This window comes from Poecilia latipinna, unplaced genomic scaffold (assembly GCF_001443285.1).
Source record: "Poecilia latipinna isolate Pla-1442-1.1 unplaced genomic scaffold, P_latipinna-1.0 Scaffold1413, whole genome shotgun sequence".
NCBI classification, from domain to species: domain Eukaryota; kingdom Metazoa; phylum Chordata; class Actinopteri; order Cyprinodontiformes; family Poeciliidae; genus Poecilia; species Poecilia latipinna.
The window spans coordinates 5268-19307 of NW_015114029.1; the positions used below are offsets into that span (position 1 = coordinate 5268).

Genomic DNA, 14040 nt, shown 5'->3' on the forward strand with positions numbered 1-14040 from the left:
AGGGAGGAGGAGACGCACTCATCTCAATAAAGCCCTTGATTCATCATGTGAGGGAGAAAAACGCAGAGTTGCTGCAGGGTTCGGTGTCCTTTACGCACGGACTGCGCATCTCCGCTGTGCGTCCTGGCGCATCCACCCGGAGCTCAGCAGGAGAGAAAATATTGTTTCTAGATTCGTTTCATATCGGATTTCTGTTTCCACTCAGCTTGTAGGACGATATGTCTGTGAAGTGACGGTCCGGTTCGGAGCAGTAAAACTTTCCCTCTGTTATCGTTTGAATCATGTCGGAAAGGAAACCGTCGCTGAGGGCCGGCGGCTCCGCGCAGAGCCGCTTCCAGGTGGATGTGGTGACGGAGGGCTCCTCCGCCGCGGCCCCGGCCCAGGCCCCCGCTCCAGAGGAGTCCAAGGGCCGCTTCAAGGTGGTGGGCTTCATGGACCCAGGCCTGGGCCCCGCCGCGGACATCGGGCCCCCGCCGGATGTCTTCCACGAGCCGGACACGGCAAAGAGCGACTCCGTGAGCCTCCACTCCACGGGCACCGGCCAGACCCACATCTCAGACTCCCACTCCAACACCTACTACATGCGGACCTTCGGACACAACACCATCGACGCGGTGCCGAACATCGAGTTCTACCGGCAGACCGCGGCGCCGTTCGGGGAGAAACTCACCAGACCGTCGCTGTCGGAGCTGCACGACGAACTCGATAAAGTAACAATAATCAGTTCAAAGTCATTTTAGCTGGAGGAACATTAGAACGAAGACTCGGACTATAATCTCAGATTACAGTCTGAGATTTAATCTCAGAATTCAGATTTTTAATGTTTTAATTTTTTAGACTTTTTTCTCAGAATTCTGAGGGAAAAAAGTAACTTTTTGTTCAGTGTCCCTTTTCCTCTTCCGTACTTTTGACTTTATTTGCACAGAAAGTCTAATGAACTGTAAAACGTGTAAAACTGTAAAACATTAGTTTTGATCTGATAAATTATTGATGAGGAGAGAATAAAACCTGAGTCTGTGGCATTTCCCTGCTGATTCTAAGGTTTTTCTGGCTGAATGAACCGATAACGACTCTTTTTTAAGATCTCTGGCAGAAGCTAACAGATGTTTTTTTTTCCATTACTTGATCATGGCACCAATTAACGAGGGTCTTTGGAGGAACAACTGGCCCACAGCATCACAGGTCCTCCACCATTCTTCCTTTGTTTCACACCAGACTCAGTGGGAATGGTTGCAGATAAAAACCTCATTTTATCTAACAAACGGCTAAAAATCGTCCCATCAGAGTTCAGCGAACTCCATGTTTCTGTTTGTGACAGAGAGGGATTCTTTTCTTCTTTTTTCCATCAGTTTTCCATCAGTGAGTTTTGGAGATTTGAAGGCCTGACAAACATGGAGCCTCATTTAGCCTAACAACCATCAGGTTCTTCACCATGCTAACATTTTAAATGCTGCTGTTGATACTGGGGGGAAATAAAGGTGCAGAGTTTGTTCTAGTCAAGACTTTAATAATAAGGCTCATTTCTGTTGGGATAGATATGTTTAGATAGACAGCACCGTTTACAATCATCAGCATTTACAGCCAATCTGTTTAGTTTTAAAAGCATCAAAGCATAAAAACACGACTGAGAGTCAAAAGCAATTAAACCTCTTTTCTTTGTGGTTTTTCAGCTGTAGTTTTAGTTTACTTGCTCTGTCAATTTAGACTCCAATCTTTATTAAAACAAACTCGACGCCTTTATTTTTCCCCCAGTTCTACAGGGACACTGGCCCCTGATGGCCCCCAACTAGAACCGCCCATGCTGCAAACATAGAGGCCCCACAGGGTCAACAGAGCCAAACGAGCAGGAAACTCTGGTCTAGATTCTGTTCTATAAACTTTAATCATTTTTTCACTCTTTAAACATCTCAGACATCAATAAATGGTTCCTCAGAAATTTACTTTTGTTTAAGAAATTTTCTGAGATTAATCTAAAAATTTCTGAGTTTTTTGGTTGAAATGTACTACTCTTTTTTGTTTTTAATCAACAATGGCCCTGATACGTCATCCTACCAAAGAAGTGCTGAAGAATTTAGAAAACAAATGTTGAAACTCTGACCTACTTTCTTGATTTACCTGGATATTTTTCCTGACATTCCTTCTTTTTGTCATTTCTTCTCCCTTCAGGAGCCGTTCGAGGACGGCCTGGTCAACGGCGAGGAGCCGTCAGCAGCAGAGGAGGCGGCGGCGTTGATGGCGAAGGAGGCGAAGGGAGGAGCGGTGAAGTTCGGCTGGGTGAAGGGCGTCCTGGTCGGTGACGACAGCTGGAGTCTCAGATAAACAGAGTGTTTGCAGTCAGGTGTTGTTAACCTGTAGAAACCTGTTCCAGGTGCGCTGCATGCTGAACATCTGGGGAGTGATGCTCTTCATCCGGATGTCCTGGATCGTTGGACAGGCTGGAATCGGTGGGTGGAAATCTCCCATCCAGACAAACGTTGAAGTTAAAGTTGTTCCTGTTTGGTTTTTATTCTCAGATCTGATCAAAACCTTGTTGGACGTGAAGTGAAGGAGTTTTTTGTTCAGGTTTTTAACGGTTTATGTGTTTTTGTGAAACAGGACTCACCATCGCCATCATCCTCATAGCCACTCTGGTCACCACCATCACCGGCCTGTCGACCTCCGCCATCACAACCAACGGCTTCGTACGCGGAGGTGAGGAACCGACCAGCAGGAGGGAAAAAACTTCAGACAGAAGGATTCAGTTCTAACCACATCTAAAATCTATTTCTTTCTGACTTTAGGACTAAAATAAATAATATTTGCATGACAGAGTATCAGGGCCAGACAGAATAACAGAATAAAGTCATAATATTAGCAGAAGATTCAATATTATCAGACAAAATATTGTGAAAATTGTTACTATAATCTCTAATAAAAATAATAAGATTTAATTTAAGAGTTGTTGTGCAACAGTCTTTGTCACATGTTCATATTAATGACTATCTGAGGTGGAGCGTACTACCTGATCTCCAGAAGTCTGGGTCCAGAGTTCGGAGGCTCCATCGGTCTCATCTTTGCCTTCGCCAACGCCGTGGCGGTGGCCATGTACGTCGTGGGTTTTGCTGAGACGGTCGTTGAGATGCTCAGTGTAAGAGATTTATAAAATATTTTAAACCCGTTTGTCTGATGAAGATTAGGCCTAAACTGAAACATTTCCCTGCAGGATGTCGACGCTCTGATGACTGATGAGCTGAACGACATTCGCATCGTCGGGACGCTGACCGTCATCCTGCTGCTGGGAATCTCTGTAGCTGGGATGGAGTGGGAAGCCAAGGTAAGGCAACGCTGAAAAAACAGGAAATTATAAATTTGGTTCATTAAAAATTATCAACCAAAGTTCTTAGTTTTTACAGATTCACCAAAAGAACATGGGGGATTTTTTTCACAGTCATGTATCCAGTAGTCAGTTCATGGAGCACCTTGAAAAACGTTCTCCTATTTTATAAAGTTCTTTCCTTTAGGAATCTATGCTAACATTTTGTTTGTGAGTTAAATAAAGTTTTATTTTTTTCTTTTGGGTAAACACATCATAAACTTATTAAGTCTTAGCTCCAGATTCTAGTGCAAATATCTTATTACACTTCTAATAAGACAAAACTTCTTAGACAAAGTTCCCATCTATCCATCCATCCATCCATCCATCCATCCATCCATCCATCCATCCATCCATCCATCCATCCATCCATATGACTTATTTTGAGTCATTAATTCCTTAATTTTGAAGAAAAAGTTCTAGTTCCATTAGCCCATTATTTCATTTATAACATGGGGAAAGTACTTTGTCATAAATGAAATAATCTCAGTGGAACTAGAACTTTTTAATTAAAATTAATGAATTATTGAGTTAAAACAAGCTCATAAAAGAAGCTCAGTAATTTTGCTGAAAAATTACTTTAGTCTTAAACGTAGCTACTAGAAACAAAAACAAAAATACTTGGTAAGATTTTATGTTTCTGCTTCCTTTCCATGCAGTTCTGTAACTGGATCAGGAAAAGTTAAATGAACCTTTACTCCTTTTGTTCTCTGATCCATCAGGCTCAGATTGTCCTCTTGATAATCCTGCTAGCGGCTATTGCTAACTACTTCCTCGGCACGTTCATCCCGGTGGACAACAAAGAGCCCAAAGGATTCTTTGGTTACCACAGTAAGCTTACATCCTACATGCCAACCGTCCTCTTCAGTCGTTACTCCAGGTTTTATTTTACTCTTTTTTAACTCTCCTGTTTCTCAGCTGCCATCCTCTTTGAGAACTTCGGTCCAGATTTTAGAGAAGAAGAGACGTTTTTCTCCGTGTTTGCGATTTTCTTCCCTGCTGCCACTGGGATCCTAGCAGGAGCCAACATCTCTGGTGACCTCGCTGTGCGTTTTTACCGCATAAAATAAAATCTATTTAAATTTCTGTCAGATACCCATTTTAAAATATCTGGTGTTCCTCAGGGCTCTGTGTTGGGACCCCAAAAAAGATGAATCGACTTGTTTTTAATGTTTTCTGGTTTTGTTTTCATAAAATAATCTAATTAAAAGTGAATATTTTCATTTCTCTGCCGTTAGGACCCTCAGTCTGCGATCCCTAAAGGAACCCTGCTGGCCATCCTCGTCACAGGCCTCACCTACGTGGCTGTGGCCGTTTCTGCAGGTCCAGTTAAATATACATTATTTTATTTTAGCTACAATAGATCTAATGTTCAGCTAAACTGAAAATAACTATATTTAAGCCCATTGCAATAAGCAATCAGTTAATTAATTGAATGCTAAATTAAAATGAGCTCCAATTTGATTAATATTTTGTGAAATGTAATTTTGCTTAGTAAACATATAATCCATATTATTTATGGTTTAGAACGTGTGAAGTTATTATTTCTATTTTATTTATTGCATCTGATTATTTTATTTTGGCATTGTGGAGTGTCCTTATTAGAGTTTTAGAGGGTATTCTTGTATTATTATTCCACCATTAATATATTACATGAAAATGGTCTCAAAACAACAATATCATTTATTGCAACAACTTCTGGGACNANTNANTATTTGTATATTTAGTATTGGATTATTTTTAAGACTCTTTTGGTTTAAAATCAAAGCTAAATTCAGATGAAATGTCGTTGTTTTTGCTCCATCAGTGAAGTTGCTGTTGTTTCTCTCAGGTTCCTGTATTGTTAGAGATGCGACAGGCGACCACAACGACACGGTGAGCGACACGGTGAACTGCACAGACGCCGCCTGTACGCTGGGCTACGACTTCTCCATCTGCAAGGAAGGAGGCTGTCAGTACGGCCTGATGAACGACTTCCAGGTAGAAACACCTGAGGCCAGACGATGCCTCCAATTTAACCAGGTTTATGGGTGTAATTACCTCATCACAGTCAGGACTGTGGATGGTGACATTAGCGTCTGTGTTGCTGCTACATGTTTGTAGCATTGAGATGCTACTTTAGGTTTGAATAGCTTTGCAAATAGGCTAACTCCTTTTAGCACAACTTTAACAACAGCAGCCTGTTCCAGCGCCCCGTCACGTCGGTTTTAGAAGCAGAAATTAACCTGCAGTGCGCCGAGGGAAGCTGCTTTGTCGGCTGTCATCGTTGTTTGTGGATGTAGCTTGTGCGTCAGATTTAAGGTCGCACCAGAAACGCATGAATGCAAAGGTTCCGGCTGGGGATAAAAAGCGATTAATTGCTCTTTTTATTTTTATTTTTTTATTTTTTTAACAAACTGCGTGACTGATTAATAAAATTGAATGCGCTAAAGACCAAATACGATCTTATTGTAGATTATGTAATAAAATCTGGGCACCACATCTATCTTATTAGAGCTTCAGACTAGTGTTATAAAGTCTCTTAATCTGACACCAATAATACAATAAATAAGAATAAAAAGTCACAGTTAATGGTAATCCTGGTAAAAGTATTACACATCTAAATTGAAATTGTTTCTGTTGATTTTTTTTCTTTATGATCCTGTTTGTTGTGTGTTTAAAGCTGTTACACACTCAAAAATTTACAGCAATATTTTGGGTTATTTATTTTGTCATGACAACAAAAATTAATTAATTTTCAAAGTCAAATTTTCATCATCCAACTTCAAATTAAAAAATAGCTAGCTTATTAAGTGCTGGGAACTAAATATTTAGCTTACTGAGAAGTTGATAATCTGAGCAGATATAGGTCACTAATCTTGCTGTGTTTTATGAGGACCACCTCCTAACATGTTCTTGTGTCTTTCCTGTTTTGAAGAGCAGCTAAGATATTTAGTATGTGAGGAAAGATGCAGAGAAGCTTGGGAATGTGTGTTACGTAAAGGCCAGGGAGCGGACAGAGAGTGACGTGCATCAACACACCCACCGTCATTGTTTTCCCTGGAGGCCCATCGCTCTGTGGCTGCTGGCGATGCCGTGACAGGACACAACGCTGTCCCACTTCCCAGAGTCCAAAACATGTCACAGCCGTCCACACGCCGCCGCGGCAACAGCAGGACGCCATCATTGTTTCTGCTGCTGCAGAAAACTGTCATAACTTAATCTGGTTAGAAGGTGTTGGAGTGATGCTGAGGGAGAGTAGATGCCCTCAGACTGGGTGTGTGTGTGTGTGTGTGTGTGTGTGTGTGTGTGTGTGTGTTAGAAACAGAGCGGTTCTGAGCATCACGCAGAGAGCCGTACAGAGATAATGGCATCTGTTGTTCTGGGTCACAAGATTCGTGCTGGTCGGACCTGAATGAGCGCATTATGGCCGCCGCCTGCGCTCACTTCCAACCCGCTGACACTGATCTCACTGAGCGTGCTCCAACACACCACGCTGCTGCTAATGTGACCACAGGACTCTGAACTAAAACACACTCTGGAGTATCTGTTACAGCCCAGCCAGGGCCGGCCAAGGCCTTTTTGGGGCCCAAAGCAGATTTTCATTCTGGGCCCCCCATAACAACAGCTTTATCATTTCTACGCTACTCTGCATGTTTAACATCGCTACCACAATTAGCATCATGTGTAATTAACTTACATCATGTCAGTGTTATCATGTCTTTTAATATGGCATTTAAATTTAACTGAATAGCAAATGGAAAGAAAAAGATTTTGAGATGCAGAATATTAAATGTGCTGTTATATTTTAGTTATTTGTAAGGAACATCAGCTGATAACAAGTTTTACATGTTACATGTGATTAATTTATTATTTGTGTACCGGCTATAAAAACAATATAGACATTCTTGTTTTATAGCATTTAGTTTGTACTATTCAGTGTTATTTTCAATATATATTTTTTATGTTAGCTGGTGCTCTTTGGAGCCCCCTGGTGGCCCGGATGTTTAACTTGCTTATGTCTTGGGCCGGCTCTGATCCCAGCCTTTAGGAGGCTCTCAGCCTCTGTTTCTGTTTATGAAGCAGCTCTCAGGTCTGATCAATGAAAAAGAGAAATTCTGGATAAATAATAAATGTTTTTATGTGTGAGAACATAGCAGCCATTTAACCGGGTGTCCAGAGTGTATTTAAAATAAAAACGTGTGTGTGTGTGTGTGTGTGTGTGTGTGTGTGTGTGTGTGTGTCCAGGTGATGAGTCTGGTGTCGTACTTCGGTCCGCTGATCACTGCAGGGATTTTTTCAGCTACTTTGTCTTCAGCTTTAGCTTCACTGGTCAGCGCACCCAAAGTCTTCCAGGTCAGATGATAACTTTTTTATTATATCCACAATTTGAGTTTTTGTATTTTTTAACCCTTTTTAATACCTATATTTTATCTTATTTTATTGTTTTATTAGAAATTAATACAGGTTTTCATTGTTTAATTTAATATTTTATTTACATTTTTTATTTTTTTATGTTTATTATAATTTTGTTCCATCTAATTTTATTTCATCCTGTTTTACTTTCTTGCAATTTTTGTTTAAGCTATTTAAAAAAATGATAATTTTACTACTTTTTTCTGTTTTCTTTCATTGTTTAATGAATGAAAATAGAAATAGTCTTTTATTTGATCGTTTTATGACAATTAAAGCATAAAAATGGAGCAAGTCAGGTGCAAAAAGCGTTTTGTCATCCTCATTTCCAGTTTTTCTTTTCATTTTCTTAAATAAATGAATAAAGTGAGTAAGACTCGGAGGCCCAGATGTATTTTCTGACAGCAGCTGCTGCTCTGCAGGCTCTCTGTAAGGACAACATCTATCCTGGTCTGGGGATTTTTGCGAAGGGTTACGGTAAAAACAACGAGCCTCTGCGCGGATACGTCCTGACCTTCTGCATCGGCCTCGCCTTCATCCTCATCGGTGGGCAGCAGAGCTTCAGCCTCAGATAAAAACAGAATAAATATCTAAACACAGAGCTAATGAACGTTTTTGTGTCCGACCAGCCGAGCTGAACATCATCGCTCCCATCATCTCCAACTTCTTCCTGGCCTCTTATGCGCTCATCAACTTCTCCGTCTTCCACGCCTCCCTGGCCAACTCTCCAGGTTAAATCCATAAAATCAAACTTTATTCCTGCAGAAATCACTCTGGCGTGCTGATTTCCTGTTTGTCCACAGGGTGGCGCCCTAGCTTTAAGTACTACAACATGTGGGTTTCCCTGGCGGGGTCCGTCCTGTGCTGCGTCGTGATGTTTGTGATCAACTGGTGGGCCGCCCTCGTCACGCTGCTCATCATCCTCGCCCTCTACATCTACGTCGGATACAAGAAACCAGGTGGGAACGAGACGGAGGCAAAACCACAGAAGAAGAACTTAAAGATTCACCATCAGCGGAAACATCAATGAAAAAATACACAAAAACCTGTAAAATGCTTCTAGTTTTTTTTCTACACTAAAAATGTCATAATAACCCCCAGATAATATAAAATCTCAACATACCAGTCATTTTAGAGGTTAACTGAATGAAACGTCATTGATTTGTTTTTAAAAGATGTAAAATTCCATATATTTTATATTTTAGTTTAACTCACATTTATCCATCCATCCCAAAGGGCCAAAACTGACTAATTTAAATGAACAAATACATTATTAAATTAAATGAATGTACCATGAAATAGCGACATTAAATATAATTCAATATGTCATCAAATAATTAAAATGCAATCTTATAATAGCAGAAGTGTCTCAGTGCTGCCCTCTTTGGGTTGAACAGCAGCTACTGCAGTTTTCCTGCTGGTTGGCGTATAAATCCAGGCTGAAATCAGCTGTTTTAACCCTGCATCTACTTTTTTAAATTTAATTAATCACTGATATTTTACCTCTGTCTTCTGGATTCTGCCTGTGTTTTAACCCTGTAGATGTGAACTGGGGTTCGTCCACTCAAGCTCTGATCTACAACCAGGCTCTGACCCACTGCCTCAACCTGTCCAGTGTCGAGGACCACGTCAAAAACTTCAGGTCTTCTTCAGAAACTTTACAGATTCTCACCAAAAGCTTGTCTGTTTTTTCCATGATGCGTTCTCTTTGTTTCCGTTTTCAGGCCGCAGTGTTTGGTTCTGGCCGGTTACCCAAACTCCCGGCCGGCGCTGCTGCAGTTGGTTCATTCGTTCACCAAGAACGTCAGCCTCATGGTCTGCGGTCACGTCAGGACGGTGCGAACTGCACTCAGCGCCCTGCAGGAATGTTTCATGCAACAGTTTCTCCAACCGTGCCTCCGTCTCTTCCTCCAGGTTTCCCGGCGGCCAAACTTCAAGGATCTGTCCCAGGACTACGTTCGGTGTCGACGCTGGCTGATTAAAAAACGGATCAAGGCTTTTTATTCTCCGGTTTTTGCAGACAACCTGAGGCACGGGACGCAGTTACTCCTGCAGGTACAAAGACCGATCTCAGATCTGATATGTGGATTAAAACTTGTTAAATCCAAATTAAAAGATTCTCCATGATGACTTCTTTGCTGCAGGCGGTTGGTTTGGGTCGTCTGAAGCCCAACACGCTGGTCATGGGTTTCAAAAACAACTGGAGCGACGGAAACATGAGAGACGTGGAGAATTACATCAACACAATACAGTGAGGGCCAAAATTTAAAAATTTATCTGTTGTAGTTTTAAGAACATCAAAAATATCCGTCCATTCATTGTCCTGATCCAATTGAGATCTGGACAGGAAACACGGTTCCTCCAGAAAGTTCTGGGTCTCACCAAGGTTCCCTGAAAACAGAATTTACCTGAATCCACTGACTTCCTTTGTATGGTGCAATTTTAGTGCCAAGACTAAGACTACTGGGCACCCAGCGGTGGAAACGTCCTTGTTGCAGGAAGCTACAGCGATTCCAAAGACAGATATTGATCTGATTAATGATCGACCAGAACCAGCAAATCAGAAGAATACTGGCTAGCATTAGCTTTGGAGAGGCTAACTAGCTTTTCTAGGCTGGTCATCTGCTACATTACCTACTTCGTATGCTGTCCACTAGCATGATAAGCTAGTGTTGGCCTTGGATAACATGCTTCCTAGACACATTTCTCCTACAGGAGATCAATAAAGTATCTTCTCTTAAGTAAACATTAATCTTGCATATGCTAACATCAGCCTTTGATAGGTTAGCATCTAGCAAGCTAATCTGGTCACTTGCATCTTGTACAGCAAAGAAAAATAGTAGCCATCTATAAGCGTCATATGTTAGCGCGTCGTTTCTGAACTCTCTGCCCTGAATATTTTAGTCTCTATTCCAGATCTGCTGATTTCATCATCTTCTCTACATGCCATGAATCTTTAGTGACACAAAGTTTCGTTGTTAAACGTTGCAGTGATGCGTTTGACCTGCAGTTTGGGGTGGTGATCCTCAGGCTGATGGATGGACTGGACATCTCTCACATTCCAGGACAAGGTACCTCCAAGTTTTTACTGTAAATATGTCAGTTTTCAGCATCTTCTGAAATTCATTCTAATGCAGTTCTAAGTTTTAGGAAATGTCAGAAACAAAGATGTTTTAATCTGTAGATGAGCTGCTGTCGCCCAGTGAGAAACCGCCAAAGGAAAGCAAAGATGTTCTGACTTCCGTTGGTCCGGCTAAAGACTCGGACTCGGATTCCTGTCCATCCAAAACCCACAGCAACCAGAGCAGCCCGCTCATCATCAGAGGTAGAGGAAAACCTGACCTGCCGCTTCTAATCACTGTTCATCACATTTAGATGTTAAATGTTTTACTCTGCAGCTACAGAGACCAAAAGTTCTCTGAGTCTGACTGACCAGCGTCTGCTGGAGAGCAGCCAGATGTTCAAGAAGAAACAGGGGAAGGGAACCATCGACGTCTGGTGGCTGTTTGACGACGGAGGTCAGATTTTAAAAATTATTCCACCAAACTTATGAACCCACATTCAGACAGAACCAGTGTAACACTGTCAGGTTCTGTTTTCCATTTTCACTGCACTGAACTGTTCAGATGTTTGTTTAGTCCTTTTAATACCAGAAACCAGAGAACAACAGAGGAAATCCTGCTAAAGTGAAAACAAACCTGCTTTTTGTGTTTTCCTGCAGGTCTGACTCTGCTGATCCCCTACCTGCTGACCAACAGGAGCAAATGGGGCGATTGCAGGATCCGGGTCTTCATCGGTGGAAAGATCAACCGGATCGACCACGACCGCCGAGCGTGAGTCTCCGTCTCACGTTTTCTGTCCAGCCGTTTTCTGTCCCGATTGCTCCAATCTGCTGCTTCGTCTCTGCAGGATGGCCACGCTGCTCAGCAGGTTCAGGATCGACTTCTCTGACATCAACGTCCTCGGAGACATCAACGTGAAACCCAAAAAACACAAGTAAGACCCAAACGCCTGCTGCCTCTCCTCCGGTTTAGCTAAACCTGACAGGGTTTAGTCTCTGATTCAATGGAAACTCAGCTGGTAAATCTGCTATGAGACCAAGAGCTCAGTAATAGAAAATATTAAATCTGAATCACCTGGAGAGGAAACTATGCAGTCCCAGCCTGCAAATCGCAGCGAAACTTTTACATTTTGACACCAAATATAGCTCAATCTTTGCAGCTAACTGTGTTGTAAAGACATAATCTAGAGATATTTCCAACAGTGTTTTTGCTGTGACAGTAAGCTGAGCTTTAAGGAGCTGATCGAGCCGTACCGGCTGAAGGAGGACGACATGGAGCAGGAGGCCGCAGAGAGGCTGAAGGCCCAGGAGCCCTGGAGGATCACCGACAACGAGCTGGAGCTCTACAAAGCCAAGGTTCTCTCTTCTCACTCACCGACCCTGATGAAAACCTGAACTCAGTACTGAAACAAAGATGAATTTATGATTTCTCCTCCAGACCAGCCGTCAGATCCGACTGAACGAGCTGCTGAAGGAACACTCCAGCAGCGCCAAGCTCATCGTGGTGTAAGAACTGCTTCAGCTTCCTTTGAGAGAAACGAACCGATTTATTCCCTTGTTACAATAAACCTGACATCAGCTCAAAGTTAGCTGCGCTAACCCTAGAGCACCAATCATAAACATTAGCTCTGCTAATGCTAAAGTGCTAACTTTAATTCAAATTATATCTGAATGTAAGCAACAGCCTGTGAGCACCAATTTAATTTTGACATTTTTAAACTTTTAAGAAGTATAACTAAGTAAATGTTTTTTAAAGTTAGCAAAAATGCTGAAGCGTTAAATGAAACATTAGCTCAAATTCACTTTAACCTTCAACCGAAAGCTTATAATACAGTCAAGTAAATTAGCGCCTTGGAATTTCTCTGGAAAAACAAATTTAGTCCATTAGCTCATTAGCTAAAGTTTACAAAACAGCAAATTATTTTATCTGTAAAAATGTTTAGGGGAAGCAAAGTGCGCTACATGTTTTCTAAGTTATCAAAAATGCTAAAGCGCTAAATGAAAAGTTAGCTTTGCTATTAGCACATTAGCTGAAGTCTGCCCACCACTGCTAGTTATGCTACAATGCTTTCGGCTTTATCACATCATAGATCAGCATTAAAACGAGTAATATTGTGCCTTCCTGAACTGTATTTTTAGAAGTTTTTGATAAATATACTCCTGTGATTTCAAAGTTAAGATATTTTTGGGATGTTTTAATATTAAATGGCTCTAATGATTGTGTGTGTGTGTGTGTGTGTGTGTGTGAGCAGAAGCATGCCTTTGGCCAGGAAGGGCACCGTGTCTAGCGCCCTCTACATGTGCTGGCTGGAAACGCTGTCCAAAGACCTTCCTCCGCTGCTGCTGGTCCGAGGAAACCACCAGAGTGTCCTCACCTTCTACTCATAACGCACACACCAACACCGGCATGGTCACCGTTTATTTATTTCACATTTACATCTGCACAGAAACGGAAACATGATCAGACTCCAGGTTTTTAAAGGTTTCCTCCCGTCGGCGTCATTAACTTCTCTAATATAAAGCTGTTTATACGTTTATTGGCTTCACCTGATTGAAGACATTTTAATTAATTATGGTCAACATTTAATTTAATGTGTTCAAATCCAGGTGTTTTATTCCTCTGAGTTTCATGTTGCAAAATATTGTTTTTCTTTTGTAATAATTTTGTAGATGATTTTAATAAAATATTAACAAAACAGAAGTTTGGTTGATTTTTTATGTCTGGTTCTGAGGTTTCATAAAGAGAGAAACATCAACTGATCTTGCTGCCATATAATAATGGAATAATGCTAATGGCTTCACCACCATGCAGCCCTGAGGTAACGGTGTTTGGTTCTTAAAGGGACATGCTCCCATTTGGAACTATGAAAAATTTAAATTAAATTAAAAATATCCCATATCCCTTGTGCTGTGTGTATGTAGCACTAAAAGGGATGAAATTAAATAAATACATCTTGAAATAAAACAAATTACCATTCAATAATGTTTAGCAATATATATTTTAATCTTTTTATAAAATTAATTAAAAATTCATATAATTATTTTATTCCATATATTTTTAAATAAATAGAAGAAAATAACATGTATTTTAGAATATTTTGGGGGTAACAGGCTGAAAGGTTTGGCAACATATTTTTATACTTTGTCTGAAACTGAAGTGAAATTGCTTAATTGTGCCTCAATCTTAGCCAGTGAAGCCGTTTCTGATCAGAGACTGGTTCCAGATCTGGAGGAA

The 14040-nt window shown here is 41.1% G+C and overlaps 1 protein-coding gene across 3 annotated transcripts; it reads left to right on the plus strand.

The window, feature by feature from the left end:
- Positions 1-13506, plus strand: LOC106962440 (solute carrier family 12 member 2). Of its 3 annotated transcripts, none has more exons than XM_015056860.1 (26): positions 1-710; positions 2167-2289; positions 2369-2444; positions 2596-2691; positions 2988-3127; positions 3203-3313; positions 4075-4183; positions 4271-4398; positions 4591-4675; positions 5184-5332; positions 7580-7687; positions 8167-8290; positions 8374-8475; positions 8548-8703; positions 9287-9386; positions 9469-9580; positions 9659-9799; positions 9889-9995; positions 10736-10815; positions 10929-11069; positions 11149-11262; positions 11466-11577; positions 11654-11740; positions 12026-12161; positions 12244-12311; positions 13058-13506. In XM_015056860.1, exons 1-26 carry the CDS (start codon positions 282-284, stop codon positions 13191-13193), a joined length of 3270 nt encoding a protein of 1089 aa, XP_014912346.1. In that variant the 5' UTR covers positions 1-281; the 3' UTR covers positions 13194-13506. The 3 variants fall into 3 exon arrangements, with proteins under 3 accessions (XP_014912346.1, XP_014912345.1, XP_014912347.1); XM_015056859.1 differs by having other exon boundaries at positions 2-710; positions 11143-11262; XM_015056861.1 differs by lacking the exon at positions 1-710 and adding an exon at positions 822-1182 and having other exon boundaries at positions 11143-11262.
- The last annotated feature ends 534 nt before the right edge of the window (positions 13507-14040 follow it).